This window comes from Polistes dominula, unplaced genomic scaffold, assembly GCF_049000335.1.
Source record: "Polistes dominula isolate Pdom_NZ unplaced genomic scaffold, Pdom_raw_medaka contig_23, whole genome shotgun sequence".
Lineage (NCBI taxonomy): Eukaryota > Metazoa > Arthropoda > Insecta > Hymenoptera > Vespidae > Polistes > Polistes dominula.
Genome location: NW_028300963.1, coordinates 5,612,670 through 5,640,535, shown reverse-complemented (window position 1 = coordinate 5,640,535; position 27,866 = coordinate 5,612,670). Strand labels below are relative to the sequence as shown.

Here is a 27,866-nt window from a genome sequence, read left to right as displayed (position 1 = left end):
ATATATGTATAAGTGAAAGAGTAGTAGGGATACCGGCGAACGGGGAACTCGCGTTCCAATTGGCCAACGGAAGCTAGGTGTTCGCCGCTAAGTGTCGCGGGTCTGAGCGTGCTTCGAACAGTGTATGAGAACAAGTCGGAACGGAAACTTAAACATAAGCCTACTATTATTACTACTACTACAACCTATAGTAATATCTATACACACATAATATCTATAGCAGTGCTAATCAAATCTAACAATAAATCGTCGAATCGACCGGACCACTTCCCCTCGCGAGAGAATTAACATCAATTCGCGATTTATATACTCTACGCAAACAAAATAAAATCATCCTATTAACGTATTAAGATATCCGAATATCGAAATCGATTCAAGTACGGTATTGAGTTTTTAAAAAATGGTGGAAAATGGTATCGATCGGAAGAAGTCGGAGATCAAGAAACCGGAAATCTATGAAACGGAAGTCAATGTACCAAAAGGTAAACAAATCGCTATGTTTTTTTTTCTTTTCCTTCAACTCAAATCAACTGGATTTAATCGATTCAAAATTTATAAAAATATTTTATAAATAAAACAACTTTATACATTTAGATATTTTAGTTTAAATTTATATACAAAAACATACACAAATACTCTCATCTTGTTTATATGATATAATATCTACAGTACGTCGATTGAATTATCTTCTTACTTCGACAAGTAATTTCACCAATTATTAGTCTATATACATCAATTAAAAGTTAAATAAGATATATTCTTTTATTATTATCATAACATATACATATATATACTCTGAAATGAAGAAACCAAATTTTTATATTTTTAAACATTAACGATTGATACAAATTAAGTTTTTCTTTGTATCTTATATTATCGTCACTTACCATTTTTCCTTCAACATATGTTACATCAATCTACATTTCGAGCATGATTTATAATAGAAACAGTACGTATATCTTGTCTATTTAATCGTCATCAAAGGATTCATAGATGTAAACGTTTCATAGAAAAAGAGTAGACAAAAGGAATCGCATACCAAAATAAGGAAATACTCAATAAACTGATTAAAATCAAGTTATTTCTAATAAACAAGTTTATGCAACAACTGTCGCATTAAAAATTATACGATACGCTGTACATAGGATTGACTCTTTTAAAAAAGACTCTCGTTTATCTTGCAATACGATTCTACGTACAATTTTTTTTATTTCTTTTTCTATCTCTATTTCTGTTTCTATCTTTCTTTACCTCATTCTCTCTTTAACCTTGTTCACAACTAATTCAATTGCATACGATATGTACTAATTGTGAGTGAGACGACAACGATTATTATTATCAGATAAAATTTATTCATTATTTTCTTTTTCTTTTTATGTCCCTTTGTTTTTATTCTGTTAATTGCATCAATTATAAAACATCGACAAAAAAAATAAAAATGTATTTCTAAGTCTTCGTTACATGTCATTCGCAATTGAGTTATTTTCCGCGGATATTTTTTTCTTTTTTTCTTTTTCTTTTTTTTTTCATTCTTTTTTTCTATAACACCAAAAAAATGGAAACAAGTAATGTACCTGTATACTCATATCACGATTAAAGTAGAAATAGGTAATAGGTGTGTCGAATAAATGAATTGTCTACGGAGATAATCGATCGTTTTGCAAATGCATTCGCCAATAAATCATTCTCAAATGCCTTTAATTTACGATCGTGTTGCATGAAATATGCTTAGGAAAAATAAAGACGATATCGATCAAGGCAATCTATATGTATATCCATTTCTACCGAAATATATAGATATAGTACGTTTGATTTATGTTAGTAACTTTATCTAAAGTCTCGATAAATGTTTCATATAAATCAACGATTAACGATTAGATAATAATCTCCCATAGGGGAGAAAGAGGGACTTTTAAGTAAATAATTTGTACATTTATTTTCACTCACAATCAGACATATTACTTACTTATATTTTTTAACGTAAACTTTTAATCAAATTTTCAAAGTTAATTACGATAATTTGGGTAATTTTCTTTTTAACATATTTCCTTGTTGAACAATCACAAACACAATCAAATTATTAAAAGTATAAATCGAAGTAAAAATACATTTTTTCATTCGAAATTATGAAAAGGTTGATGAAGAAAACATAACTTTTGTGTCAGAATCAACATTCGAAATTGATTGTGAAGTGCTAGAACAGTGGTTCCCAAAGTGGACGATATCGACCCCCTGGAAATGAACCATTAAAAAGGAAAAAATGGCAAATTTTATCAATAAAGGAGGCGATAAGACAACAAAGTTTGGGAACCACTGTGTTTGAATAATGTAACTCGTAGATTATTATCCCACTACAAGAGAGAGAGAGAGAGAGAGAGAAAGTTACAATGTAATAAATCAGAAAAAACGGAGGGGAATCCTAATCATTGGAGATTCTTGTCACTTTCATTCGATAGCTGTCAGTCTTGTGCTAAAATAAACAAACGCGATTTCTTCCTCGCCTTTTACGATCTCACTAATATAATTTTATGATTATCTCTGCAGCAAAGCGCATACGAAAACAGAGAGAAAGGGAGAAAGAAATAGAGGGATGGGGGGGGGAGGAGAATTAGATTTCGTTAGAAGATATGTTCTTTAATGATACATCATAATTTATGTAGCTATACGTGTCCCAAGGCTGTAGGAATTATTTTATTGCACATAAATCCAAGGTCTAGATTTAAATACAAATTCTAAGTAAATGAATTGAAATTGTACGCATTGTCATAATTTCTATTGTCATTTCTCATCCTTGGTTTCAATATTTGTAAGGTTTTTTTATTACTCTTACGCGAAGTTAATTAATTACGAATCGTCTTATTTAAAGAATAGAATAATTAAATGTATATAAGTAAATTAATACAATAATTAATTATTTTACTCTGGAAATTAATTGATATTTTGATTAAGGAAAAATTGTGGCATATATCTTTAAAAGTTAAAAAATAACGATTTGAATGAGTGAGAGAAGAGTTATGCAATGACCATTCATAAAAATATACATGCTACTTTACAAAATACACGCATTCATGTCTCTAATCTTTAGTATGTCGTGTCAACGAACGTTGTTCTCATCTCATTACCGATTAAGATAATATTCACTTAGTAACCTTCAATGGATAGTTTTTTATGATTCCTACTTTATCAACATAGGTGTTCTTTGTATTTAAATTAAAAACAAAAATTATAAATATACTTATGTACGTTGTGATGGATATGGGAATAGGAAATGAAAATGAAGTAAACAGATATCCTTCATCGTGCAATGTCAGTATCTCTATAAACGACAATTGGTGTGGGCTTTTCTTGTAACAAGGACGTTATTTTCCACTTTACCAAGTGAATAATGAGATTGAGGGCTCGTGCGTTTCCTGTTGTGTCCACTACAAAATTATATCATGAATTATAATAGTTAATAGATATAAGTATTTAAATGACCGGATTTCATTTCCGACACGTGTTTTAAACGTGTTTAAAACAATCATAGCATCACTTACCTCTTTTCTCTTCCTCTTTGTATCTTTTTCTCTTCTTCCGTTTTATTATTTTTTTCTGAATTTCAGTTTTTCTTTTCAATGTTATTACAACTTGAAATCAATTATAATAACAAATAATTAATGTAAATTATTATTTTAATTACAAGATAAATAATATTTAATTAGGTAACAGACTTTAGTGATAATATTTTTAAATGTAACTTAGTATCGTTTTGAAAAAAAAAACAAAATGTCTTTCTTTCGCCATATTTTCATTCTTTTTTTATCATTTTATATTGAATAAATAATCGTTGGTATATCGATTTCTTATTATTAAACGTCGATAATGTAATGCTGCTAACTTACCGACGTGAAACATAATGAGCCTTACCGACTTCAATTCTAAAAATAGAGAATAGGGATACATAAAAATAGACCAAAAAATTGGAAAAAATCTATTAAAAGAATTTTATTTTTGTAATCGCTATTTTCAGCTTATAAAATTTAAATTCTAGTATTCTAAAAGCTATTTCACGAAATTATTACAATTCGAATTATTGTATGAATAAAATAAATGTATGTATATATTATTATTGTCAATTATATATGCAATTATATATATATATATATATATATATATATATATATATATAATTGTATATAAAAATATCGACTACTTATATTCATTAATCGTTAATATGCTATAGATATTTTTCATTATCTATGCTTTCGCAATTAAGAAAAAACACAGCGTCATTATCGTTAATGTAACATAATATTGCGCAACTTATTATAAGAGGCAAATAAATTTCGATGCAAGATAATTAATCAAAAATCATTTAGCTAAGTATTAAATATTTAATTTATTTATACGAGATATTTACGAAGTACATCTTTTTGGCACGTTTTTCAGTTCTAAACTATAAATAAATATCGTCGCACAAAATGACGGTGTATCCTTTACAGTTAACATTTATATAAACGATTACATGTTCCAGAATATATATATGGTAATAAACCGAATAATTCGTGTAATAACGTTCCTGAACACTTTAAATACAATTAAATACAAGAGTCATTTATTTTCAGTACACACATACGCACGCACGTACGCACGCACGCACAGGTATCTAATTTTAGTAAATAAACGCGAATTTCAGTGCCAAACGGTCGATGACGTTAAAACTCACACGAAATACTCGTGAAAGTTAAAGATGACGTTAATATAAATGATCAAAGAACTGTAATATGAGATAATAGATCTTTCGATCGTAGATATTAATACATTCTGTTAAATATGTCGAATTTCTTTCCAAAAAAGCTTCTTTTTCGTTAATATTTGTAAACACAAAAACTATTTACAACAATTATAAAAAAACAAAAAAATAACAATATATTTATTTAATATATGTATATGCATATTTATCGTGCTATAGTATCGAACGATAATTTCTTTTTTGCATCACATTACGAGGAGTGCAATGACAATAATAGAAGTTATATAACTTACAGTTAGTGCAATGTTGCAAACGTTAAGAAATTTATTGATTCATTAATCATATTCTACTCGAAGAATTTGCCTGGAAGGTTTATGGAAGGAAAAAGAAAGAATAGAGAGAAATGGTAACTGTTTGATAGCACGTTTGCTAAATGATTAACGCGACTTCTTGTAAACGAATAATAAGCCCCCCCAGATGCTTTGAGTTTTCCACTTGATAAGAAGACATAGTAAAAGATTCCATGAGTGTGTTGATAGAGAAACATTATGATGTCATCACTTTTACAGATTTCTGAATCTTAAAACTTCTCTTTGAACTTACGTACATACATTATATATATATATATATATATATATATAGATACACATGTGTAGTACGTGTAATTCTCACCGTTAACGACAAATGTTTCGTGTAATCATACTGATAATTTATAACTTCCTTTAGAAATAACCTGGACACGATATGGACGATTCATGTGTCGTCGATTTTGTGAATATTACAGAACTGATTACAAATCTTCGGACATATATTTATGTTTAAATAATTACGTACGTTTTTGATAAAACTCATTTTTCTTGTCTTCTACTCTTGCTCTTATTTTATTTTAATAAAAACGGATATAAAAAAAAACAACAATTGAATATAATGATTTGATTTTACATTCAAGAAAACAGAGTGCATAAACATCATGCATCGTTGAGAAGAAAAAATACGGTAATTAACCTTACTTTTTTCAAGGTTAACCATTACGACAACTCTTTTTGAAACGTAATTATTGCGTCATTCTTCTTTCAAATAACGATGGTACACCAAGTGTAATATTTATTGTGCCTTTGAAGTCAGCATATACGTGCTCGCAATTACCCGAATACAAATGTAAAATATATAGTTGCGGGACACTTGGTACATGCATAATTATAATAACAGTAGAAATGTCAAGACAAACATAACTAATACTGATAAGAGTGTTACATTTCTCATAACAAGAAGAAAGAAAGTTATTAACATTAATTAAATCGATTTGAGATCAATATTTGTTATATTCAATATAAATGAGTTTACGTAAGAAGATTAAATATATTATTTGTTGAACGAAATCGTGAATATTTTTAGGTTAAGAAAGCAAAATGCAATTATATAATATTTAATCTGCATTGAAGTATAATTCATTAATGAATATATTAATAATTAACAAAGAGAGATAGTAATTAAGATATATTTATATAAATAATTTTTGCGCGCGCTAATATGATTGGTCAACAAAGTTGGCGCGAGGAAGATGGCACCCAGTTCATAAATGCACGTGATTGGCTAATCCGTTAAATTTGCGCATGCGTACTATGTATTAACAATTGTCGATCGTCTACGAAAAGTTGCGGAAATGTCCGAGGATAGAAGTAGAAGTATGAGTAAAGAGCGGAATAAAGGGAGGAGTAAGAGGATAGTCGTTTTTCATTCTGAACGTTTGTGCGATCATCGTCAATTCGTTATTATCATTGTGTACGAGCTGCTTCCACGAGGTTGGCGCGCTCGCGCGCTCCTTAACGTGCGATTATTTTTCGTTGATTGTGTTGTACAGTATCAGAAAAAGAAGAAAAAGAGGAAATTAACAACCGGCCAGTTGTCTCCCGCGTTTCCTAAATCATCATTTGTATTTCTACCGCGTATTCTCGTTCAATCATCCATATTTAGTAGAAGTGTATAAATAATTTTTAAAAAACAAAAAATAAAAAGCAATAGATAACGATTTATATCTTTTTCTGCTGTCGAGGTCGTCATCGTTGTCGATAGGCTTGTTAAGAATTTTCTTCCATTAACTTTTGCAAACGTGCCATGAGTGGTAGTAGGGCCAATGGCAATGAAAACGGGGGGCGAAGGAATGGCCACGTGCTGGTGTGGGAACAACCGGGTTTGGAAGAGAACGACAAGCCGGTGCGAAGACGGAAAGGTATCTTTTAACTTTGTTTTATTTCCTTTGTCATGAGGAAAATGGCAATTTCTCTTTGTAAATTCTCTTTCTCTTTCTGTCTCCAGTATACTTTGTATGTATAATATATGTATATATGCATATAAGTATTGTGTCTCTTTCTATTTCACTTTTTCTTTCTTTCTACATGTGTGTATCTTTTTCTAATATATTACGAGCAGTCTTGTTTCATCCTTTTCCTACCAATGCCATCGAAAAAGTCTGGCCGATAGCCCGTGTTTCGTTTCGAGAATAGCATGTCGAGAATTCGCTTACATCCAATAGGTGTATTCAGAAACACACACGTTTCTCGCACCGGTTTAAAGAAAAAGAGAGGGAAAAGGGAAAAAGGTAAAGGAAGGCGAAACACGAGACACGCACGTGCGCGCTACACTTCATGCGCATCCCACGAATTTATTTCCCCTCTCCCTCAATACCAAGAAAATCATACTAATATACATATTTCAATATATAATGTATACTTATCCATTTAACTTACTCTTCAATGAATCGAACATATTCATCAAACATTATAAATTGATATGAATTTATTTTTGTCAATTTAATGTATACAGTGTTAATGAATTTTGTATAGAATTAACATAATGCATATGGTTTTAGAATAGAATTCCTTTGTTTCCTCTCTTTGTGTATTTTTTCGTTCGATTAAACATCATACTTTTGGCACAAGCTACTATCTACTTATGTTCAGTAAATTTCTGGATACATGGAGGATGCGTTCGTGTGTAAACGAGTTTACTCATCGTCATCTGTTAATAGAAATAAAAACGTCAATGGTTATATTTAAAGAGTAATAAAACAAAAAAAAAAGCCAAAAAAAAACCAAAAAAGAAACGTGCTCATCTATACACTTACAAAATACGTTCGTTCTTTCTTTACTCTGCTTTGCTTTAGCGAGGTCACAATATTTTTTCTGATATTGAATTTGATTGAATTCTATTAAATGTAACGAGCAAGTAATATTGAATATATATTTAGAGATAAATTGCTATCTACTCGGAATTAGAAAGGAGTTTCAGAGGGAGAGAGAGAGAGAGAAAGAGAGAGTGAGAGATAGAAAGAGACATTTCATGAAATTTATTAGATCATATTTGAAATATACTTGACGTGTACAATCAACGTTGTTATCTCGGTAATTAATCGGAACACTTTGGAATGCTTTTGAATGTTCTTCGCATAATAATTCACCTGTAAATGTATAAGCGAATTTTTAAGTTGTTATATTCCATAAATTCTTTGAACGTCGTATTATTTCGTCAAAATTCTGATTAGATATTACCCAAGACAAGGGTACAATGCTTGTACGTCTGCTGCGACCCAAATACTCTGACCATGATATGTATATTTTTAACAATTTAGAAGAATCAACAACAAAAACGAAATCAGTAATCTTTTATTTCTTTATTGTTTTTTAATTCATTTTTTATGCATCTCGACGAATGGAAGAAAAAATAAGATGAGCTTAGAAGTGAGAAAGATTATGCAATAGCAGGAAAATTTAATAGCTAGATAAAGAACTAAACGCGTTTTAAACTACGTGAGTCATGTCGTTAAGCGTGTAATAGATAAGAATTTTTTGATTTTGATAGGAAAAAATTGAAAGAGAAAAAAATTATTTTTTGACCGATATTTTTATTTTTTTTATTTTTTTTTTTCTTCGAAATAATTTGAGAAACTCAGCGTGGTATTTTTCATGTCTGACACGAGTCAAGGTCACGTTGTAAGATTGCATTACAAGTTTATAACGGTTATATCGTCGAGAAGTTAGCAGCAAAAATGGCGAAATGTGATTACTCGTAAATTCGATTGTTTAGGTCGATCTACTAATTTGTTTTTAATTTTCTTTCATAATTTCTTTTTTAATTTTTAAAAATAATTTAATCGTTAGATTTATTGTTTCTTGTTATTTGTTCTGTTATTTTTATTACTTATTGTTATATATAGATTGCCTTTTCCTTATCTTTTAACTAGAAAAAAAAGAAATTTAATATGGATTTAAATTGAAAAAAGAAAATGAACAGAAGAATGTTTCTGCAGGTGATGATCGCTTGCATTGATATTAACTGTAATAAGTATTTCATTGGTTTTCTTGTATTTGCAAACATTTATTATAGCGTCAGCAAATCATTAACACTAATCGATCAAACTACATCAATTTTATTTTTTACAATTAATAATAATGATAATCGGTGTAAAATCAAGTGAAGAAATGCAATGATATCGAGCGCAGGAATGTCTTGCAAGAGTAGTCAAGTTTTTTAATTTAAGAAGAAATAAGATTATAAGAAACGAAGAAGAAAAATACTTTCATGCGTGTATGTGTAAGTAAATGAGTCGTGTCGTATGGCTGGTTAGTTTTTCTTTATTTCTATTTCTTCCTATTATTCTACGCGATACAAAAAAAGGATCATTTTCCCTCGACAATGAACTCTCCTCTTCTTTCACTCCTCCCCCTCCAACCCCTCTACCGCTATTTTTCGACTTGGAACTATTTTTCTATTGCGTAGCCCTTCCACGTGCTTGAGCGGTGCATACCGAATCTTACCGAAGATGGTCGACAATTGTCGATTTTCGTCTACTCTCTTTCTATTTCTTTTTTAATAAATTTACGTGTAATATGAAACTTTCTTTTTATTAAGCAAGATTATTGTTTATAATCATCAAATTCTTTTTTAGAATTTAAAAATATGTACAGGAAGAATGTATATATTATAGTGATCGTATGGAAGATATTAAATTACATGCACACGCTCGATAAAAATGGCGCGCTTTTATAAACGATTCAAATTTTCCCGTCTCGTTTCGTAAGATTTATAGTTTGCATGAATAAATAAAAATATTTCAATATTAAATGTATATATCATTTAGATTAATGAATACGTAAATTTGTGTGTACACGCGTACTTATTGATGTAACAATAAGCGAAACACGTCTGGATTTTAGCCAATAAATTTAGCCTTCATTCCCTTTTATTATCTCAAAAGCATTCCTTGACTATTTCAATTCAAAAGTAATAAACAGAAGAAAAAAAAAACATCGAAATTTTGATTCTGATAGAATTATCTGATCGATCAGTTATTTTTTATTTTTGATCGACCCTTAAATATTATTAATTATTACCGTATTTATATATGAAACACACACGCATATATACATATACACATAATTGACGTTCTCCAGTGTATTTTGTTTCTTAGGGTCAAATGAACAATCCCAGATAATGAAAGATCGTTTTAAAGAAAACTTTACTCGGTTCGATAGAATAATTGACTTCAATTTAGTTTGTCTTTTATATATATATATATATACATGTACATATGTGTATGCATATATATGTAATGAACGTAAGTGCTAAAGTCTCTTTCGTCTCGTTAATAATGGCAATGCTGTGTCAGCAGTTCACCATAGTGATTTATTACAAAACTACTGAATATACTAGAAATCTGTAACTATCTTTTTATATCTTTGACAATGAACTAATTGTGAGATTATTGGAACAATTTGCATTTCAATAGAACACACAGTAATATATACATATATGTACCTATGTGTATAATCATAGAGCTTGGAAAGGTAACAAAAATTAGAGTAAGATAGTCGTCATCATCTTTCTGTGTAATCGGTCATGTGTGTTTTATGTATACGGCGCCACCCCACAAGGACACTCATTCATCGTTTTAAAATATGTACACTTCTGTACAATTTATTACTGTATATATCATGTAACATTTGTAACTGTATAAGTTATCACTTGCACTCATACACAATACACACATTTGTATAGTCTAACGTATTCTATTTGCACTATTGTTGCTATTATAATGATATGAAAATTAGAAAATTGAAGACACTCTACAGATTGGTATAGTACAGATAATATGCATATTATTAGACAAGAACTTTTAATATAAGTTGTTTGTGCGTTGCAACGTTGCAACGTTTCATTTCCGTAACATTTTGCATGAATCATCAAACATATTTTCTTTTTCTTTTACACTTCTTTTTTTCTGGAAATACATGATTCATCCATCATCAATCAAACATAATCAAATTGGATTAAGAATTACCTGTGATTATGACGGCAAATATTAAAATAATTATTAACACTTGAACTATATTTAAATAGAAAATATTAGATGAAGACATTATATTTGTCTATCTTATTTTACATTGACGCAAATCATATAATCTAGAAAAGAAAAAATTATCTTCAGCTGAGAATTTACATGAATTATTCAATATTATTTTTCTAACCTTCTCGCCTTCTATCTTTGAAATTAATAATAATGTAATAGAGATAATCTCTATTATATAGAATGTGTTTTATTAACGAATAAAATCTTCTCTGAAACTGGAAGGATTTTTCTTTTTTAAATTAATATTATAAAAACTTTAAAGGAATGGTTTAATTAAGAAAAAAAAGGTTGTTGGGGTTGGCTTACAGGTCTGCTGGGAACACGTCACGTAGTCACATTTATGCTTTTTCTTGGCATGGCAAATGCCTATGTCATGAGGACCAACATGTCTGTGGCAATTGTTGCTATGGTCAACCATACGGCTATCACCGGAGATAAAGAAGTTGTTACGAACGAGTGCCACATCGATAATGATAATAAGAATACTACTGTATTAATGAATCATGTAAGTAGTCCATTAATCTAAATCTATCTCTTCATATCATATAAGTTTTTATTATATTATGAATTTTAAATAACTATTATATGTATATTTATCTTGGAATTTACAGAAAGATGGCGAATTTGCCTGGGATACCAAAGAACAAGGCTATCTATTAAGCTCATTTTTCTATGGATATGTTCTTACTCAAATACCTTTCGGTATGCTTGCCAAACGATATGGATCTAAATATTTTCTTGGCATTGGCATGTTGATCAATTCAATATTTGGACTATTAGTTCCTTTGTCAGCACATCAGGGCTTTTTTTCGCTAATGGTAGTTCGATTTATTCAAGGCTTAGGTGAGGTAAGTAGTCCTTTGTACTCCAAATATATTATTATAGTAATAAAAAAAAGTTATGAAATATTGAAAAATCACACCATGTGTGTGTATATATGTATATGTATATGTATATGTATATATAAATGAGATGAGAATGTATGTTACGGGAAAATTGGTTATATATTCTCTCTAATGTAAAATATTGTTCATTAACTACATGATACACGTAGATTTTGATCTTCTATTATTATTTAAATACAGGAAATATGCATACCATGAAATGAATGTAAGTTTTAGATGATTAATATATTTTAAATTATTTATTATAATTAATATAAAAAAGAAAAATTAAAATTAAATAAATCTGTTTTTATAGTACGAACAAAACTTGCATCCAATTTGAATATATTTTTAATGCGTATGTTCAGCCAATACAAATGTTAATGTAGAAATTATTAATTCTTAGATTAAGATTCTTTTTATCTTGTTAATTCTTAGATTTAATTTGAAACAAATCAAAAGTCAATGTTAAATTTAAATTAAAGGATTACATATTCGTTGAGTGTGAACGCTTTTTGATTGTTTGGGTGTGATTTCCTCCCCCTAGGAATGGATTATCCCTATTGCAGGGTCCAATTGTGCCTTGCACGCACGCACTGTTGGCAAAATGGATACCACCAAACGAGAGGAGCAGGATGGGAGCCTTCGTCTATGCTGGTAAGCTTGTACAGTGCGATACTTAATAATGTAGCACTCTTGTACATACCAACTGACCGTGAGTCCTGCGAGTCCTCTGGATATTTCAATGCATCCAATCATTGTGTACTTCTTGCTACGATGGAATTGGAATCGCAGGAGTGGTGGACCCTTTTGGTTCTTGCTTATCCACTGTTCTTAATGACTCACAGTAGGTTATCCTTTTCACATCCAAACATTATTATTAATTCGATGTTGTTTTCTCTTTTATCTATAGGTGCTCAGTTTGGTACAGTCATTTCAATGCCATTAAGTGGTCTGTTATCTGAATATGGATTTTCTGGTGGTTGGCCATCAATATTTTATGTCTTTGGCGCTGTTGGTATTCTCTGGTGTATAGCCTTTTTCTTTCTGGTTTATGAAGATCCAGAAAATCATCCACGTATTTCTGAAGATGAAAAAAAATACATAGTCAGTGCCTTATGGGGAAATGCTGGAGCATCTGTAAATATTTTTTAGAATTATAATTATTATTATTATTTTCTTCTTCTTATGTGTTATTATGAAATGTCCATATTTGATGCTATCTATTTTATACAGTCTCCGCCTATACCTTGGAAATCAATCGCTACTTCAAAGCCTTTCTGGGCTATTTTGATAGCACATATGGGTCAAAATTATGGATACGAAACATTGATGACTGAACTTCCAACATTTATGAAACAGATTTTACATTTTGATATCAAATCTGTGAGTCATATCAACAATTTACATAAACAAATAATCAATCATTCAATCAATTACAAATTATGTAATATAAATAACGTATATGTATATATATTATTTCAGAATGGACTTGTATCGTCTCTTCCTTACCTTAATATGTGGATTTTTTCACTAATACTTAGCCAAGTAGCCGACAAAATGATTTCGTCAGAAAAATGTAGTCTTACTAGTACACGTAAAATTGTCAATAGTATTGGTCAGTATGGACCAGCAATAGCATTGGTAGCAGCATCTTATACGGGTTGCAATCCATGGTTGACAATAATTATCCTTACTATTGGGGTTGGTTTTAATGGTGGTATTTATTCTGGTTTCAAAGTTAACCATCTTGATATCTCACCAAGATTCGCAGGAGTTTTGATGGCATTCACAAATTGTCTTGCTAACCTAGCTGGATTACTTGCACCGATAGTAGCTGGTCATATAATCGTTGGCACGGTAACAGAATTATAATAGTTAATTATTCATAAGGTTCATTACTATTATTATTATTATCACCATTATTATTATTATTATTATTATTATTATTATAGCCAACTCATCTAAAATGGAGGATTGTCTTTATGATTTCGGCAGCTATTTATGTGCTATGCGCAACATTTTATCTCATGTTTGGTTCCGGAGAAAGACAATCTTGGGATAATCCTGAAAAAGACGAGGAAAAAGAAGAGAGCAAAGAATTGGATAATGTTAAAACAGTCAACGAAACTGAACACTAATGTGATTTTAAAATAATGCTTGCCATGGTATTTAAGTTTTTTCTGCCATCAAGCTAAATGCTAAATATGTTGATATGGTTCCAGTCGCGGGTGGCACTTATCTGCCTTAAAGTACATCCATTCCCTCCGTTATTATTTAGCCGTGCTGGATGATTGCGCTATGTTGTAGTATTTAACTATAAGTTAATTTTAAGTTATTTTTTATTTTATTTTTATTTTTTTTCTAATTAATACGAACAGTGTTCAAATTTTAATAACACTGATCACATGAAGAGTTGCATATCAGAATATATATATATCACTGACGTTTGTATCGCGTTGTAAATGTTGAATTCGATCAATATTTCCATTATTTCATAGAATACGTGTTGAAATTAGAGTGCGTGCGTGAGAGAAAGCAGAGAGAATTGAAGAGTGTATGAGTTATAAAAAAATGAAAAAATATATACGACTGTGACATACTCCAAACAGGATATGTATATTACGTTTAACATCTAAAAAAGAAAGAATCATGAAATTTTAAATAACATCTCCTTAAAGGTATAACAACATTTTGAATTGATTTAGCTAAATTAGCGGTAATTATTTAATTGTATTCAATGTTTCTATGCAATGACATTGATAAACTTTGAGGAGCATCAAAAATGACTTAAAAATATCTTGGAATCAGAATCTTGAAATAAAAAATATCTAGGAAATTATAGATAATGCTTCGCATTGTATTCAAAGATGTATCTTCGAAATATTTTTTCTTTTTATCTTCTTTTTCCAAATATTTAAGCACAAAATTATGATCTGTTAGATTTTGCGTAGTTAAAATATAAACGAAAGAAAGAAAAAAATAATATAAATTAAGAAACACTATCCATAGATTTAATATTGAATTACGTGAACAATGAAAACTTACTTAGCGTATTATAAAAACAAGAATACACAAAGATTATAATGCGTTTTTGCATAGTTGTTCAGATATATCTAATTTGGACATTAATCTTATTGATTATATTTATACTTGAGATTCTTCTTTCGTGAGTTAATAAATTAAACTATATTTTTTTGTCCAAATTAGATCAAATTAATTAACAAAGTTGGCAGCAGTATTAAAGTAAAAGTTCTCATTTGTTCATCTTTTGTTTTTTTCTCACTACATCACGAACAGTTTATTATTGTTAACTATTATGTATCATTTTGTATTGTGTTAGGACAGACAATATGATTGCATAAAAACAGTTGAACAAAAGTTAACAAAATACTGCCTTCAAGCAGTCGTTGAAAAATAATTATACATATTGCATAATGCAATTAATGATTTATACATATTGTAGATAGTCCCATTAAATATCTAATTAACTTATAGATTTTAGATGAGTTGTCGTACTTTAGTAGTAATTATTTATATTAAAAAGAAAAACAAACTTATTACCTCTGTCACACTTAAAATTTAAGTTACGAAACCGAATGATTTGTGCCTGCAATTTTAGTAGGATGCATTTTTCTATCGATTAAGTTTTTGTTTTGTTTTTAAGTAGCACCAAATTTTTGTAATCATTCGTGACTTAATATTGATTGGAAAGATGCAACTAAAAATTCGATTGGGAAACCAGAGATACATTATCGCTCATCAAAGTAAAACACACTTCCAGAAATAAGATAATCGCGTCTTCCGGCAATTGAAAAGATTGGTTACTTTTAATTAAGAATTTGTTATCTTTAGTATCTAAAAGTTAAGATAAGAATCCTTTAATTAAAGGAAACGAATATTGCCTTAGTTTATTTATCTGATTACAGTCAAATTTAAATCTGATACAAGTATCGTTTTTATATACTTTTCATGAATAGCATTCTTTGATATATAAATTTTGTACATTATTGTGGTCGAAGGGTGAATACATGAAAATGTTCTTCACAAATCATTGCTCATTGGGAAATATTTTTAAATTCTCTACATAAATAATGTACCCGATATTTGATAGAAATTATTGCAACATCATATAGATAATACCATTAATTTATATAACACGAGTATATATATATATATATATATATATAAATATTAGCTAATATTGTAGAATATTTAAAGAACAGTTACCATCTAAAGAAATGTTATAAAATAGTTTGATGAAGAATTTTACAATCCATATTTTGATACGTATATTTATAAATATTGTAAATAATTTTGATGATATACATAATCTATAAATTGAAAACAATTTTATTTTTGGGATTGTAATTTTGATTATAAAAGATTTTCAAATAAATAAAACGTTGCTGTAACACAGCAAAATTACAGTTATATATTTACTTTGTACTATTTTCATGAGTCTGACTCGTGATTCAAATTTTTGGTCAGACTTTAAATCACGAATCAGGCTCGTTGTTTAATTTCATGACAAACGCGAATATCACAAGTCGTACTCGTGATCTTAATCTTGGGCCAAGTATGAATGTTTGAATGAGATCTTCTCTTTTCTTCTTTATATGTTGAGGAGAGTATTTTATATCCTGTTTCCCAATGCAGTTTACGTGCTACTTAGAATACATTCTTGTCGTCCAGATAACATTTAAAAACTAAAGTTTCGATACTCGAGTTTTACCACTTCGTCTTTTTCGCAACTATTCAGCTCTGCATGGGTTAGACACAGCATGTTCCGAATTTCAGCATAGTACAAGGAGTTAATATACAATTAATATGTAATAAGATTTAGAATACTAAATACGTTTTTATTATAAATTGAATAAAGGTCGATAATGTAGGTGTCGCGCGCAGTGATCCCAGAGACTTTAGTTCGTCTGATCGACACAGAGGCGTAAAATTATCGTACGCGCCGAAAAATTATCGTACGCCCCGGGAAAATTTGAAATCCGACAATTTCTCGGACGAGATTTTCAAAGTGTGGAAAAAGAGTGCAAGTTCCAACTTTTTCAAAGTTGATGACCCTTTTTTTTTTAGTCATCAAGTTCAAAACCCTATCATAAAAACGATAAAAACGGCGATCCGCAGGGAGATAGACTTGTTCGTACAGAGATCGTGGTGGTGGTAGTGGTAGGGGTGGTGCTGCACCTTTCCAAAATTTGTTGACTAAAAAAAAAAAGAAAGGTCATCAAGTTTTCGAAATTCCAAATTGGATCGTACACCACGAATTTTGGATCGTACAGGGCCTCAAATTATCGTACGAATGGGATCACTGATCGCGCGCGCCTAAAGTTTTTATTACTTACTACTACGTGACGCTAGTATCAGATTTAGTAAATACATTTGCCACTAGAGGATTAATTTTATGACGTCAGTGTATATGCTCTATATGCAAACAATGAAGATGTGATAAGAAGTCTAACTTTCTGACGTATTCGGTTCTCTTTTACTGTTGTCATTTAGTATTTCTGTCAACAAATATAACATTAAGAATGAGACTTCTAAGATTTGAAAAATTGTTATAGTTGTGCATATAATCATCTTTATTCGAGGTATAGGTTTATTTAATTAAAAGAAAAATAATCCTTAGTATTAGTAGATATAATATTGCGTTAAAATAATACTTTAGAGATGACATCATTTGATATGATTGATTTGTTAGGACTTTTTATTTATTATTCCAAATGAAAGAAAATTTTCAAAGAATATTTATAGATTACAAATAAGATATATTATATTATTATTATTATTATTATTATTATTATTTTGTATTGATATATTTGACAGGTAGACGAGATAAATTAGTCATGTGGATTGTACAAGTCATATGCATAGTCACATTAGTGACCACAATTAACAGTAGTGATATAACTACAGCTGTATTCGGTAATGTGCTTGATGGCATGCCTGCAGCATTTGGAGATTTTGATTCAGACGAATTAACAGATGTATTTATGGTACGCAAGGATGGTAAAACTGTACAAGTTTTTCTTGCCGCAGAGCAAGAACCTTTGTTAAGACCAGACGATAATCTTAAGTGTACCTTTGAAGAACCCGTCACAAGCGTTGTACCAGGAGATTTTGACGGAGATGTCTTTATGGATATTTTAGTAACAACTACTAATTCGACAACTAAACTTACCGATGTATATATCTTATGGGGGGAAATAAAGATTCGGTTGTACAATTAAATTGTACAACTCGACCTTTATTAAGTATGCAAGGTCAACCATTGGCTTTAGATTATAATCAAGACATGATCATTGATCTTTTTGGCATGGATGAAAACTACAATAGAACTTTTTGGATATTCACTGAAAATAGAGGAAAGTACGATACTAAACAGATGTCACACAAAGATCATAGAAAAATGGAACCTATAAGCCATCCACACTCCAATGCTTTTCTTGATTTAAATAATGATTTTTTGCCTGATCTTGTTGTAACTACTAAAAAGTCTTTTGAAGTTTGGCGCGGCGAGGAAGATGGTTTTACTTTTGAAAAAGAGTTCGATTTACCGCATAATGCGGAAGTTATTGGCCAAACTCTTTACCTTGACGTTGAACTTACAGGAAAGGCTGATCTACTTTTGCCGCTTTGTTATGACAAAGCAAAGCATACCAATTGTACCATAATGATGTATTCCAAAGGATGGCACGATTTGCAAATTAATTTTAGAGATAAAAGTAATACTTGGGCATTTGTCAAAGGAGATGGTCAACGTTATACTGATACAATAACGCTCAGAGGTGGAGATTTTAATATGGATGGTTATCCTGATTTATTAGCAACGTTAGAATCTACTAGCACTAAACAGCGACAATCGTTTTTGCTTGAAAATGTTGCTTGCAATTCTTGCAATGGCTTCAATCGAACTTTTGATATACGCTGGCAAGCCCTCAATCCATTTTATAACGAAACTGTTATGGCAGTATTTTACGATTTTTATCAGGATGGTATTTTGGACGTAATATTGGTAGAACTAGATAAAATCAATAAAGTTTATCGTACTGCTGCATTTAAAAACAGTTTGGATTATGATGCCAATTTTGTTAAAGTTATGGTACTCACTGGACGTAACAACAGCATGTATCCTATTTCGCCTGGTTCATTAGGAAAGAAAAAACGTACATATGGAACGAATCTACCTGGACCATCAATAGCTTACAAGACTACTACGCAAGACGGTTATCCGCGTAATGCCATTGCTGCTCAATTGTCACAAAGTGCATATTTTTCGTTAAATTTACCATATACCACATTTGGATTGGGTAGAACACCAAACTTTGTTGATTCCTTGACGATAGGAGTAAGTTACCAAACACACAATCTCTATCAAATGACATTCAATCGATTGATTAAATTTAGACATAGTAAATAAATGACATTAAATATAATATACTTTTATATACAATTATACAATGTTCTTTCACAGGTCGGTGGTAAATCAAGAGAATGGCCACAAATTATTCCAAATTCTCAAATGGTAGTAATACCAAATCCAATATCGAGACCATACAAATGGAAAGCTCAATTATTTGTTACACCTAGTAAATTAATTTTATTAAGTGCAGCTGCTTTAAGCGGAACCTGCAGTCTTATTTCATTAATTATCGTTTTGTTATATTGGAAGGAGAGGAGGGAAGATAAAATAGAAAAGCTTCAAGAAGCTCATAGGTTTCCTTTTGATGCTATGTAAAAATAGAATTTAAGAAAATATATTAATTAAGAATTATTTAATTATTTAACAGAATTATTAATTAATAAATAAGTATTGCTTCCGATTTATTATATTATCCTTTTTTTTTGTTTTTACTTTTCATAAATATACCAATAAACAATTTTCCTTTCTCTCTCTCTCTCTCTCTCTCTCTCTCTCTCTCTCTCTCTCATTCTTTTAACAGAGTATAATACTTTTTTTCATTCCAATAGAAATTGTGAAATTCTGATAAAATTCATAATTTATTGTTTTGCCTTATGCATTTGTGTTTTTTTTGGTTTTGTTTTTTTTATATATAAAACAGGACTTTTTAATATCACACAATATGTTTGGCGCATCGAGTGCGAAATGTATCAACAAACGATCTTTCGTCGGAGTATTTTTGGTCTGTAAATTTGAAGCACGTAACTTCAAAAATTCTAAAACTACCACAAGATTGCTATTGGCAACGATCATTTTTAATGGCAGGGTTTAAATCATTAAAATAAGAATGCGCCATTGCTTCTTCCGCTGATAATCGTAGTGCTGGATTACACACTAATAATCTCTGAAAATATTTGGAAAAAAGTCTTGAAATGCATCTGTACTATTTGTTATCTTTGAAAAAATGAATATATGTAATATTATAAGAGAACATCTATTGCTTGCCTGTAATAAATCTTTTCCTCTTGAGGTAAGTTTTGGCGTAACTTGAGCCAATCCTTGTGTAGGATGATACTGTGGAAAGGGTTTGTAATCTATCAACATCGTTAATTCTGGCCATGTTTCTTCCGTCGGTGTACCCAACATTTTAAAAATTCTTTTTAATTGATCATCTATGTCTGAGCCAGGAAAAAGCGGTCTTCCTGCATTTGCTAACTCTACGCAAATAAAATATCCAAATTGATAATCATCAATTTATTATTTAAAGGTATACTTGATATATTGTTTATAATGGATATACCAGCAAATATACATCCGGCACTCCACATATCAATGGACGTTGTGTATAATTTTGCTCCAAAAAGAACATCTGGTGGACGGTACCATAATGTAACAACCTCCGCAGAATAACACTTAACCGGAATGCCAAATGCTCTTGCTAATCCAAAATCAGCAAGCTTCAACTCGCCATTCTAGGAGATAAGTAGATTTAAATAAAATCATTAAATTCAATATATAACTTATATATTATCCAAAAATTATACCTTATTGATTAGTAAATTTTGTGGTTTTAAATCTCTGTGGAGTACATTACGGCTGTGACAAAATGCTAGTCCACGTAACAATTGATAACTAGAAGAAATAAAAAATGCATTAGTAAATCATAGTCGCTCACAATTATCATATTTATAGAAAGAAAATAAGATTCTTACAAAAATGATTTCACTACGTCTAAGTCTATTTCTCCATTTAAACTATCAAAGTATTTTTTAAGATCTTGGTCGCAGTGCTCGAACACTAAAGTCAGTTTTTTATCGCTATGTAATACATCATAAAGGCGTACTATATTCTTATGTTTTAATTCTTTTAATAAACAGATTTCCCGAAGGGCTGAGGATGGTACACCCTAAACAAACAAATAAACAAGAAATATATATATATACAATAATAATAAAGTAAAGAGAGGATGATCACACAGAGATTATTATTAACCATATATTGTAAAAATGATAAAAAATAATATTTCAATATACCTACTTCGTCATCATCGTCCAACCGTACTCTTTTCAAAGCGACGATTTCGTGAGTTTCCCGGTTCTTCGCTTTGAAAACGGTGCCATAAGTGCCTGAAAATAAATGATGTTTAATGTTGACAGTTCACTGCATAATAATAGTGACGCATTCTCTTCTGTCATATGCACTAAACACATACACACATTATGCGCCGACGACGATAGTTATATCGGTTTGGTTCTTTTTTTTAGCGGTTAATATAAACGCCTAATTAATGAAATTGCAAATAAATAATTAATAGGGTAACTATATCGTCAGCCTACCTTCTCCTATTTTTTCGAGTTTCTCATATTTTTGCATATTTTTGGTGTTACTTCGGGGCGGAATGCACACGCACAGTGGTTACCGCTGCGCCGTTACGACTAAACTTCGCGCATTTACATATATATCATATGCGCGGGAAATACAAATTACATTGAATCGTTGGATTAAACTCGAATGAATATATTTACTTATTTAAATGATTTATTATATTATTCTAGATCGATATATTACGTTTGCAAAGATAGAAATTACTTGTCTTTTTTTTTTATTGAGATAGGCTTGTACTTAACATTCATTATTCCACATTTATTATTAGTTCATTATTGATCGTTTGTGACAATTATTTGCGACGTAATTTTTCATTATCGTATCGTGTTGTATACTACGCTTTAAAATTTATTCGTAGAATCCGTTTTTCTTATCTGAAAATGATTGCATATTAAAAATTACATATATTTATGAATAAATTAAATAATATTTATATAACATTCTCTCTCATACGGTAATATCATATTAGGAGATAATGTAGGAAACAAGGGACAATCGTGTTAATGTTTTGCATTAACCGCCATGATCAAATTACTAAATATTATTAATATATAGAAAAAATAATTATTTGATTAATTTCAAAGTATATTTTAATACAGTAAAATAATGAAAATAATTAAATAATAAATATGTTCTGTGACGTGCGAGAGAAAAGAAGAAAAGGATAAATTTTTGTAAAAGAGGTTACAGGAAATAGAAAAAAGTAGCAATATTATTGGTCATCTATAGATAGACATATACTTGTTATTGGTTGTTAATACAATAGCGCCAATCTTCACATTGTTCAAGTTTCCGTTGTACGTTGGATTACGAGTTTGAACGTAAGAAAAAATTATATTAATTGGAAGAATTAATTATGCAGATGAGTTATCAAATTTTTTGTCAAATTATTCTATACGAAAAAAAAGTCTTTTCTTCGGAAACATCCACCCCCTCCGTTAATCTTTAATATGATATAAATTAATCATGTACCTCGTATTCCAATTATTTAATAGCGCCATATTCGTCCTGATAAACCTAATGGTCGTTTTATATACGCTACAACGTGTGAGTATTAAGTTTTTATTTTAAATATCTTATATTTTCAATTTATTCGTATTAAAATAAAGAAGACTGTTGCAGTTCTTTTGGGCAATGAAACAGCATTATAAAATCGTGGCAGATATCACTGATTTTCATTCAATGGTAAATATATACACACATATCGATGTAGGGGTTGGGATATTTTAAATTAGATATTTAAATCACTAATTTATTTTGATATTTAATTTATAGGTAAATGAATCTCGTGCCAGTTTAGATTACATGAAATGCAAGATAATGGAGACAATGGACGAGGTGTTTAACGTTAGATTTTTTATTTTCAATTTATTTTATAACGAAAGAAATCTCGTAGATTAAGGAAGACGTCAACAAGGAACTCTGCATTACCGATCGTTTGACAAAACTTAGTTCAAAAATAGCTGCATTATCGCAAAGATTCAATGCTGTCGAAGAGAGTGTAATAGAGGTAAAGACTCTTATTTTTCATTTTTAAATTATTCTCTATGTGTTAATAATTATAACACCTAACTGGTTCAAGTAACAAATTTGAAAATAGTATTATTTATAGTACAACATTAGTCAGTATTATATAATAATAATAATAATAATAATAATAATAATAATAATTTTTAGTCCCTAATATACATATCATTCAAATGAACTTTGATTTTATTTGTATTAATTAGTAAAAAGTTAAATTAAATTAAGGTTATATATTTATATTTCTATAATTAAATTTAGTTTGTACGTATGGATCATAATATGGAAAGCGTTAGAGTGGAGACACCGGATGACATAAACGAAGAGATGAATAAAATACTGAGGAATTTAATGGATAATAAAGAGCAACGAGGGAAATCATTGAAACATCTAAATCGCTAGATTTAATCTTTTTATTTGCGTTACATTTTCATTATATTTTCAAAGCACACATAAAGAATGAATTAATTACAATATCGTGATACGATATTTCACATTTGAAATTTCAATCATCAATAATGATGTCATTGTAAAATGACCCCTTATCTATGCAACGATATTTTCGAAATATCATTTGTCTATTTATCCCTTTTTAAACGTGATTATTAATATATATATATACCATCAATAAAATATATTTTTCTAATCAGTCAAGTATTCGTTCTCTCGAATGTTATCAAAAAAGGAAAATTAAGATCGTAACGTAATAGAAACGAGAGATTCATTATTTACATTTAGTTATACACATACTTTCACATAGATTTTTTTATTTCAATTTTATATTTAATGATATTTTTTGATACGTCTTATATATTTTTTTTTGTCTTTTCTTATGTTTAATTTTGACGTCAAATTAATATCTATCGATATGAATCGTTTATAATAATTATAATATCATATGATATTTTTCCAAAGAAATGGAGTACCTTAAAAGAGTATTCCAATAATGTGTCTAGCTTGATGATTTAACGTTGTTGTTGCTGTTGTAACTGCTGCTGTTTGACTAGGTAATTACTCAATCTCTTAACGAACCCACTCCAACCTACACGATCGATCTCATCAAAATTTCTTTTGTAGAAATTGTCGAATGCGTTCGCATCAATCTCATCAAAGTTTCTCTTTCCAAAACGATCGAGAACGAATGGATGAATGTCGTCATAATCGCCGAGTCGTGTATTCAACGTTGCTGGTTTCCTGGAACATACGAACGCATAAGAAGTTTTGTTAAAATAATCGTTAATAATATATAATAGAATTATCTTTTTATTTTTTGATAAAGACAAAATAAAGATTATTGTTAATATTAGATTACTTTTGTAGAGATACAATTTTTCGATTATTCCTTTAATCCTTTAATCATATAATTGTTTGTATTTTACCTCAAAGGAAAATATCGTTGTTTCTCGTAGATAAGGGCAGGATAAAAGTCAAGACTACGACGAGTTGATCGTAACAAATGGCCACCACCACCACCAACACCAATGCCGCCCAAATTATGTCCATCGGGTATACCTTTGGAATCAGATAAATATTAATCATAGGATGTGTATGAAATCTAATTTTGAACAAAAGAGAATATTTGAATTAAGGATGATCGTAGGACAGGTAGGATTATTAGGATAAAATTGAAGTAATATCTATTATTTGTGTGATCTGAAAAATTTTAATAATATTTAACAATAATCATAAAGAATTTTATTGGTGCTTTAATATTATGCAATAGTTGTATTGATTTGTGTAATCGAATAGCGTTGCGCAACATAAGAACAATTTGCAAATTTTCGTCATTTTTCCGTTGATCAATCTTCTTTATTTGTATTTGCATTCATTTTCTTTTGTTTGTTCAAAACTCTTTTTATATCATGTTATCAATCAGAGGTCATTCGTAGAATCGTTCAATGTCACGGACGAGATTCCCTCCGCCGATTTGATCCAAATTTCTTACGAGATTTCCACCGCCGATTTGATCCAAATTTCTTACGAGATTTCCACCGCCGATTTGATCCAAATTTCTTATGAGATTTCCACCGCCGATTTGATCCAAATTTCTTACGAGATTTCCACCGCCGATTTGGTCCAAATTTCTTACGAGATTTCCACCACCGATTTGATCCAAATTTCTTACGAGATTTCCACCACCGATTTGATCCAAATTTCTTACGAGATTTCCACCGCCGATTTGATCCAAATTTCTTACGAGATTTCCACCACCGATTTGATCCAAATTTCTTACGAGATTTCCACCACCGATTTGGTCCAAGTTTCTCACGAGATTTCCACCACCTATCTGATCCAAATTACGTTTCGCACCAAACTTAAAGCCACTCAGATCTCTGAGCAGATTTCCACCACCAATTTGATCGAGATTTCTTAAAGAACGTTCACCATTGTATTTGTTAAAGTTTGATACGCTTCGTACGAGATTTCCACCACCAATTTGATCCAAGTTTCGTTTGACAACACTCGGCTCGTTCACTCCGATTGTTTTTTGTGCTTTGGATATTCCCGGTTCTGAAATATAAGAAGAAATAATTACACTAACATTAAGAAGATTATTGTATTTGTATTATCAAAATATTTCATGCAAAGTTATATATGTTTTCTTGTTATTTAATATTTTCATTCATTTTGTAGAAATTATAATCAATAGAATTGATGTTCAATCCTTTTATCACATTGTGATAAGAAATTATTATAATATATTATAATTCCATCAAACATTAATTACGAATCAGGATAAATTTGTTTCTTTTTTTATGGCTTACCTCTCCCGAAGGATTTAGCGATGCCGGATGTTTCATCGCGCAAGCAGAGAAATAAAAATATAAGTAATTATTTATTTGCATTTCTATCTTTCTGAAGTTTTTAATTAAAATAACGAGAACTCTTTTATGCGTTATCGCACGGAAAAAATCTTTTTATGTCTCAGTTATGATATTGCTTGTGAAATTTTTCTTTTATGAATTTTTTCTTTTATAGGACTAATTCTTTATGGAAGGAACTCTAATTCCCATTAGTTTTTCTGTTTTATTGATTGGAAGGAAATTTTTATTTACGAACTATCGTAAAAAGAAGAAAACGAAGAAGAAGAAAAGTAGTCCATCATGCAATAAGAATTTGTTGTTGTTGTTGTTGTTGCAAATAATCGTAATGTTGTAAAATGCACGTGTGTGCGTATACCCTGGAAGACTTGACCCCCAACAACAAAACAACAATATTGATCCTACTCAACATTATTCCTTTGGGAACATATATAATTTATTATAAAAGTGAGTAGAGAGATTATACATTAGTGAGTAGCGTCGTACTTAAGAAAGAAAAATTAGTAAAGACTTTGAATGTATTCAGATAGTTAGGTAGATACTACGAAAACCCATTACCGTGCACGCAACTTTTTTTCTTTTTCGAGAATTGCTTTATCTCAACGTGATCGTTTTTTTTGTTTTCTTTTCGAAACTAATTTAAGGAAAAAAGTAAATGAATTGTAAGTAAAAAGTAATACTTACTGCGATCCAAGTCCAAGTATTTAACAAGAAAGTCCGTCACGACTGGCTCGTAATTTTCTCGTTGTAATTGATTAGCATCGTTCTGTACCTGATAAATATTATAAAAATATAATAATAATATTAATATCTAGGAAATTATTTAGATTGTAATTATTCGTTCGCAGAAATAATAATATTCCAACGAAATACGTATATATTGAACGGATGATTAATTAATTTTGTTTATCTAGTATGTATACGATTAAAAGAGAAAAAAAAGACATATCAAAAGAAGTTTATCTAAAGTTAAATCAAAACTGATCTCCATGCAAAGAGAGAACATTTTTTTCAAAGAGATAAGATGTTTAGTATGCATAGATAAAGTTCTTGCCTGTCTCGTGTTTCGTGTTTCGAATAGGCACACGTATTTTTTTTAAAGTTTCACACAAAATTGCAGTTCGACACATAACATAAATTTTAATATTTAACATTCAATGATATATTTAAAAGCAATTATATAAATAAATAAATAAAATTATATTACGTTATTACCTGTAATGCCGAAATGGATGTACAAGCAACGATAAATATGCTTGTGATAAAGAAAGAAGTCACGTGAGTCTTCATGATCGATGTTGTATCGATCCCAATTTCGTTTATCTAATTGAAATCTCGACAAATTCGGAGTGACGTGCCACGAAAAGTACTGGAAAGTGTCTCGATCCTCGTGCTCCCTTGAAATATATAGTGTTTCAAGTGAGGGTGAGGGTGAGGGAGATTCGTCGAACGGGGGTAGAAAAGGAGTAACTAAACGCGTCTGCGCGATAAAAAGCGCGAAGAATCACCCTTCCAAAGTATATCGTACTTTTATCATCGAAAGCCTTTTAACAAAATAATCTATATCAAGTGGACATTCAATTTTTTCTTATTAATTTTTTATTTTTTTTATATTCTACATTTATATTTTATATTTTAGCAACTCTTTATTTTATCGTGATTGCTATGACTATACATTCGTATACATTAAACTTGA

General features: G+C 29.9%; 5 protein-coding genes and 1 long non-coding RNA gene across 13 annotated transcripts; 3 read left to right on the top strand and 3 right to left on the bottom strand.

Annotated features, from left to right (window-relative positions):
* The first annotated feature begins 149 nt into the window (after positions 1-149).
* Picot (putative inorganic phosphate cotransporter protein picot) lies at positions 150-15,519 on the top strand. 6 transcript variants are annotated; one of them, XM_015319563.2, is made up of 8 exons: positions 150-482; positions 11,447-11,643; positions 11,750-11,986; positions 12,592-12,679; positions 12,936-13,162; positions 13,259-13,408; positions 13,508-13,882; positions 13,978-15,519. In XM_015319563.2, exons 1-8 carry the CDS (start codon positions 401-403, stop codon positions 14,161-14,163), a joined length of 1,542 nt encoding a protein of 513 aa, XP_015175049.1. In that variant the 5' UTR covers positions 150-400; the 3' UTR covers positions 14,164-15,519. The 6 variants fall into 6 exon arrangements, with proteins under 6 accessions (XP_015175049.1, XP_015175048.1, XP_015175045.1 ...); XM_015319562.2 differs by having other exon boundaries at positions 11,426-11,643; XM_015319559.2 differs by lacking the exon at positions 150-482 and adding an exon at positions 6,426-6,962 and having other exon boundaries at positions 11,426-11,643.
* LOC149032549 (uncharacterized) lies at positions 7,500-7,974 on the bottom strand. Its single transcript, XR_016176642.1, has 2 exons — positions 7,857-7,974; positions 7,500-7,750 (listed from the first exon to the last, which is right to left on the bottom strand). It is a non-coding gene; the product is annotated as an uncharacterized LOC149032549 (long non-coding RNA).
* A 1,954-nt stretch (positions 15,520-17,473) lies between the features above and the next one.
* Positions 17,474-19,860, top strand: LOC107065662 (T-cell immunomodulatory protein). The gene is given in 4 exon segments (XM_015319558.2): positions 17,474-17,628; positions 17,864-18,235; positions 18,238-19,385; positions 19,512-19,860. Coding segments are annotated over 3 exon segments (1,764 nt in total). The 5' UTR covers positions 17,474-17,628; positions 17,864-17,883; the 3' UTR covers positions 19,776-19,860.
* Positions 19,796-21,934, bottom strand: Cdk5 (cyclin-dependent kinase 5). 2 transcript variants are annotated; one of them, XM_015319565.2, is made up of 7 exons: positions 21,776-21,934; positions 21,477-21,565; positions 21,152-21,345; positions 20,984-21,071; positions 20,740-20,911; positions 20,445-20,656; positions 19,796-20,343 (listed from the first exon to the last, which is right to left on the bottom strand). In XM_015319565.2, exons 1-7 carry the CDS (start codon positions 21,810-21,812, stop codon positions 20,236-20,238), a joined length of 900 nt encoding a protein of 299 aa, XP_015175051.1. In that variant the 5' UTR covers positions 21,813-21,934; the 3' UTR covers positions 19,796-20,235. The 2 variants fall into 2 exon arrangements, with proteins under 2 accessions (XP_015175051.1, XP_089028881.1); XM_089172755.1 differs by having other exon boundaries at positions 19,796-20,656.
* A 153-nt stretch (positions 21,935-22,087) lies between these two features.
* On the top strand, positions 22,088-24,242 carry LOC107065666 (uncharacterized). Of its 2 annotated transcripts, XM_089172757.1 has the most exons (6): positions 22,088-22,645; positions 22,820-22,871; positions 22,947-23,009; positions 23,100-23,162; positions 23,221-23,334; positions 23,610-24,242. In XM_089172757.1, the coding sequence occupies exons 2-6, from the start codon at positions 22,845-22,847 to the stop codon at positions 23,748-23,750; spliced, it is 408 nt and encodes a 135-aa protein (XP_089028883.1). In that variant the 5' UTR covers positions 22,088-22,645; positions 22,820-22,844; the 3' UTR covers positions 23,751-24,242. The 2 variants fall into 2 exon arrangements, with proteins under 2 accessions (XP_089028883.1, XP_015175054.1); XM_015319568.2 differs by having other exon boundaries at positions 22,088-22,871.
* A 598-nt stretch (positions 24,243-24,840) lies between these two features.
* LOC107065598 (uncharacterized) lies at positions 24,841-27,591 on the bottom strand. Its single transcript, XM_089172756.1, has 3 exons — positions 27,386-27,591; positions 26,855-26,942; positions 24,841-25,859 (listed from the first exon to the last, which is right to left on the bottom strand). The coding sequence occupies exons 1-3, from the start codon at positions 27,458-27,460 to the stop codon at positions 25,228-25,230; spliced, it is 795 nt and encodes a 264-aa protein (XP_089028882.1). The 5' UTR covers positions 27,461-27,591; the 3' UTR covers positions 24,841-25,227.
* Between the last annotated feature and the right edge of the window lie 275 nt (positions 27,592-27,866).

Excerpts from the sequence above, each read along its gene's own strand:
- Picot (XM_015319559.2), top strand. The coding sequence starts at position 6,848 with ATGAGTGGTAGTAGGGCCAATGGCAATGAAAACGGGGGGCGAAGGAAT. Across the intron at positions 11,644-11,749 it reads CTACTGTATTAATGAATCAT|AAAGATGGCGAATTTGCCTG; the intron begins GTAAGTAGTCCA and ends TGGAATTTACAG. Across the intron at positions 13,409-13,507 it reads TACATTTTGATATCAAATCT|AATGGACTTGTATCGTCTCT; the intron begins GTGAGTCATATC and ends ATATTATTTCAG.
- Cdk5 (XM_089172755.1), bottom strand. The coding sequence starts at position 21,812 with ATGCAAAAATATGAGAAACTCGAAAAAATAGGAGAAG. Across the intron at positions 21,346-21,476 it reads GGTTGGACGATGATGACGAA|GGTGTACCATCCTCAGCCCT; the intron begins GTAGGTATATTG and ends TTGTTTGTTTAG. Across the intron at positions 20,657-20,739 it reads TGCCGGATGTATATTTGCTG|AGTTAGCAAATGCAGGAAGA; the intron begins GTATATCCATTA and ends TTATTTGCGTAG.
- LOC107065666 (XM_015319568.2), top strand. The coding sequence starts at position 22,791 with ATGTACCTCGTATTCCAATTATTTAATAGCGCCATATTCGTCCTGATA. Across the intron at positions 23,010-23,099 it reads TCACTGATTTTCATTCAATG|GTAAATGAATCTCGTGCCAG; the intron begins GTAAATATATAC and ends TTTAATTTATAG. Across the intron at positions 23,163-23,220 it reads TAATGGAGACAATGGACGAG|ATTAAGGAAGACGTCAACAA; the intron begins GTGTTTAACGTT and ends GAAATCTCGTAG.
- LOC107065598 (XM_089172756.1), bottom strand. The coding sequence starts at position 27,460 with ATGAAGACTCACGTGACTTCTTTCTTTATCACAAGCATATTTATCGTT. Across the intron at positions 26,943-27,385 it reads CATCCATTTCGGCATTACAG|GTACAGAACGATGCTAATCA; the intron begins GTAATAACGTAA and ends AATATTTATCAG. Across the intron at positions 25,860-26,854 it reads ATACTTGGACTTGGATCGCA|AACCGGGAATATCCAAAGCA; the intron begins GTAAGTATTACT and ends CTTATATTTCAG.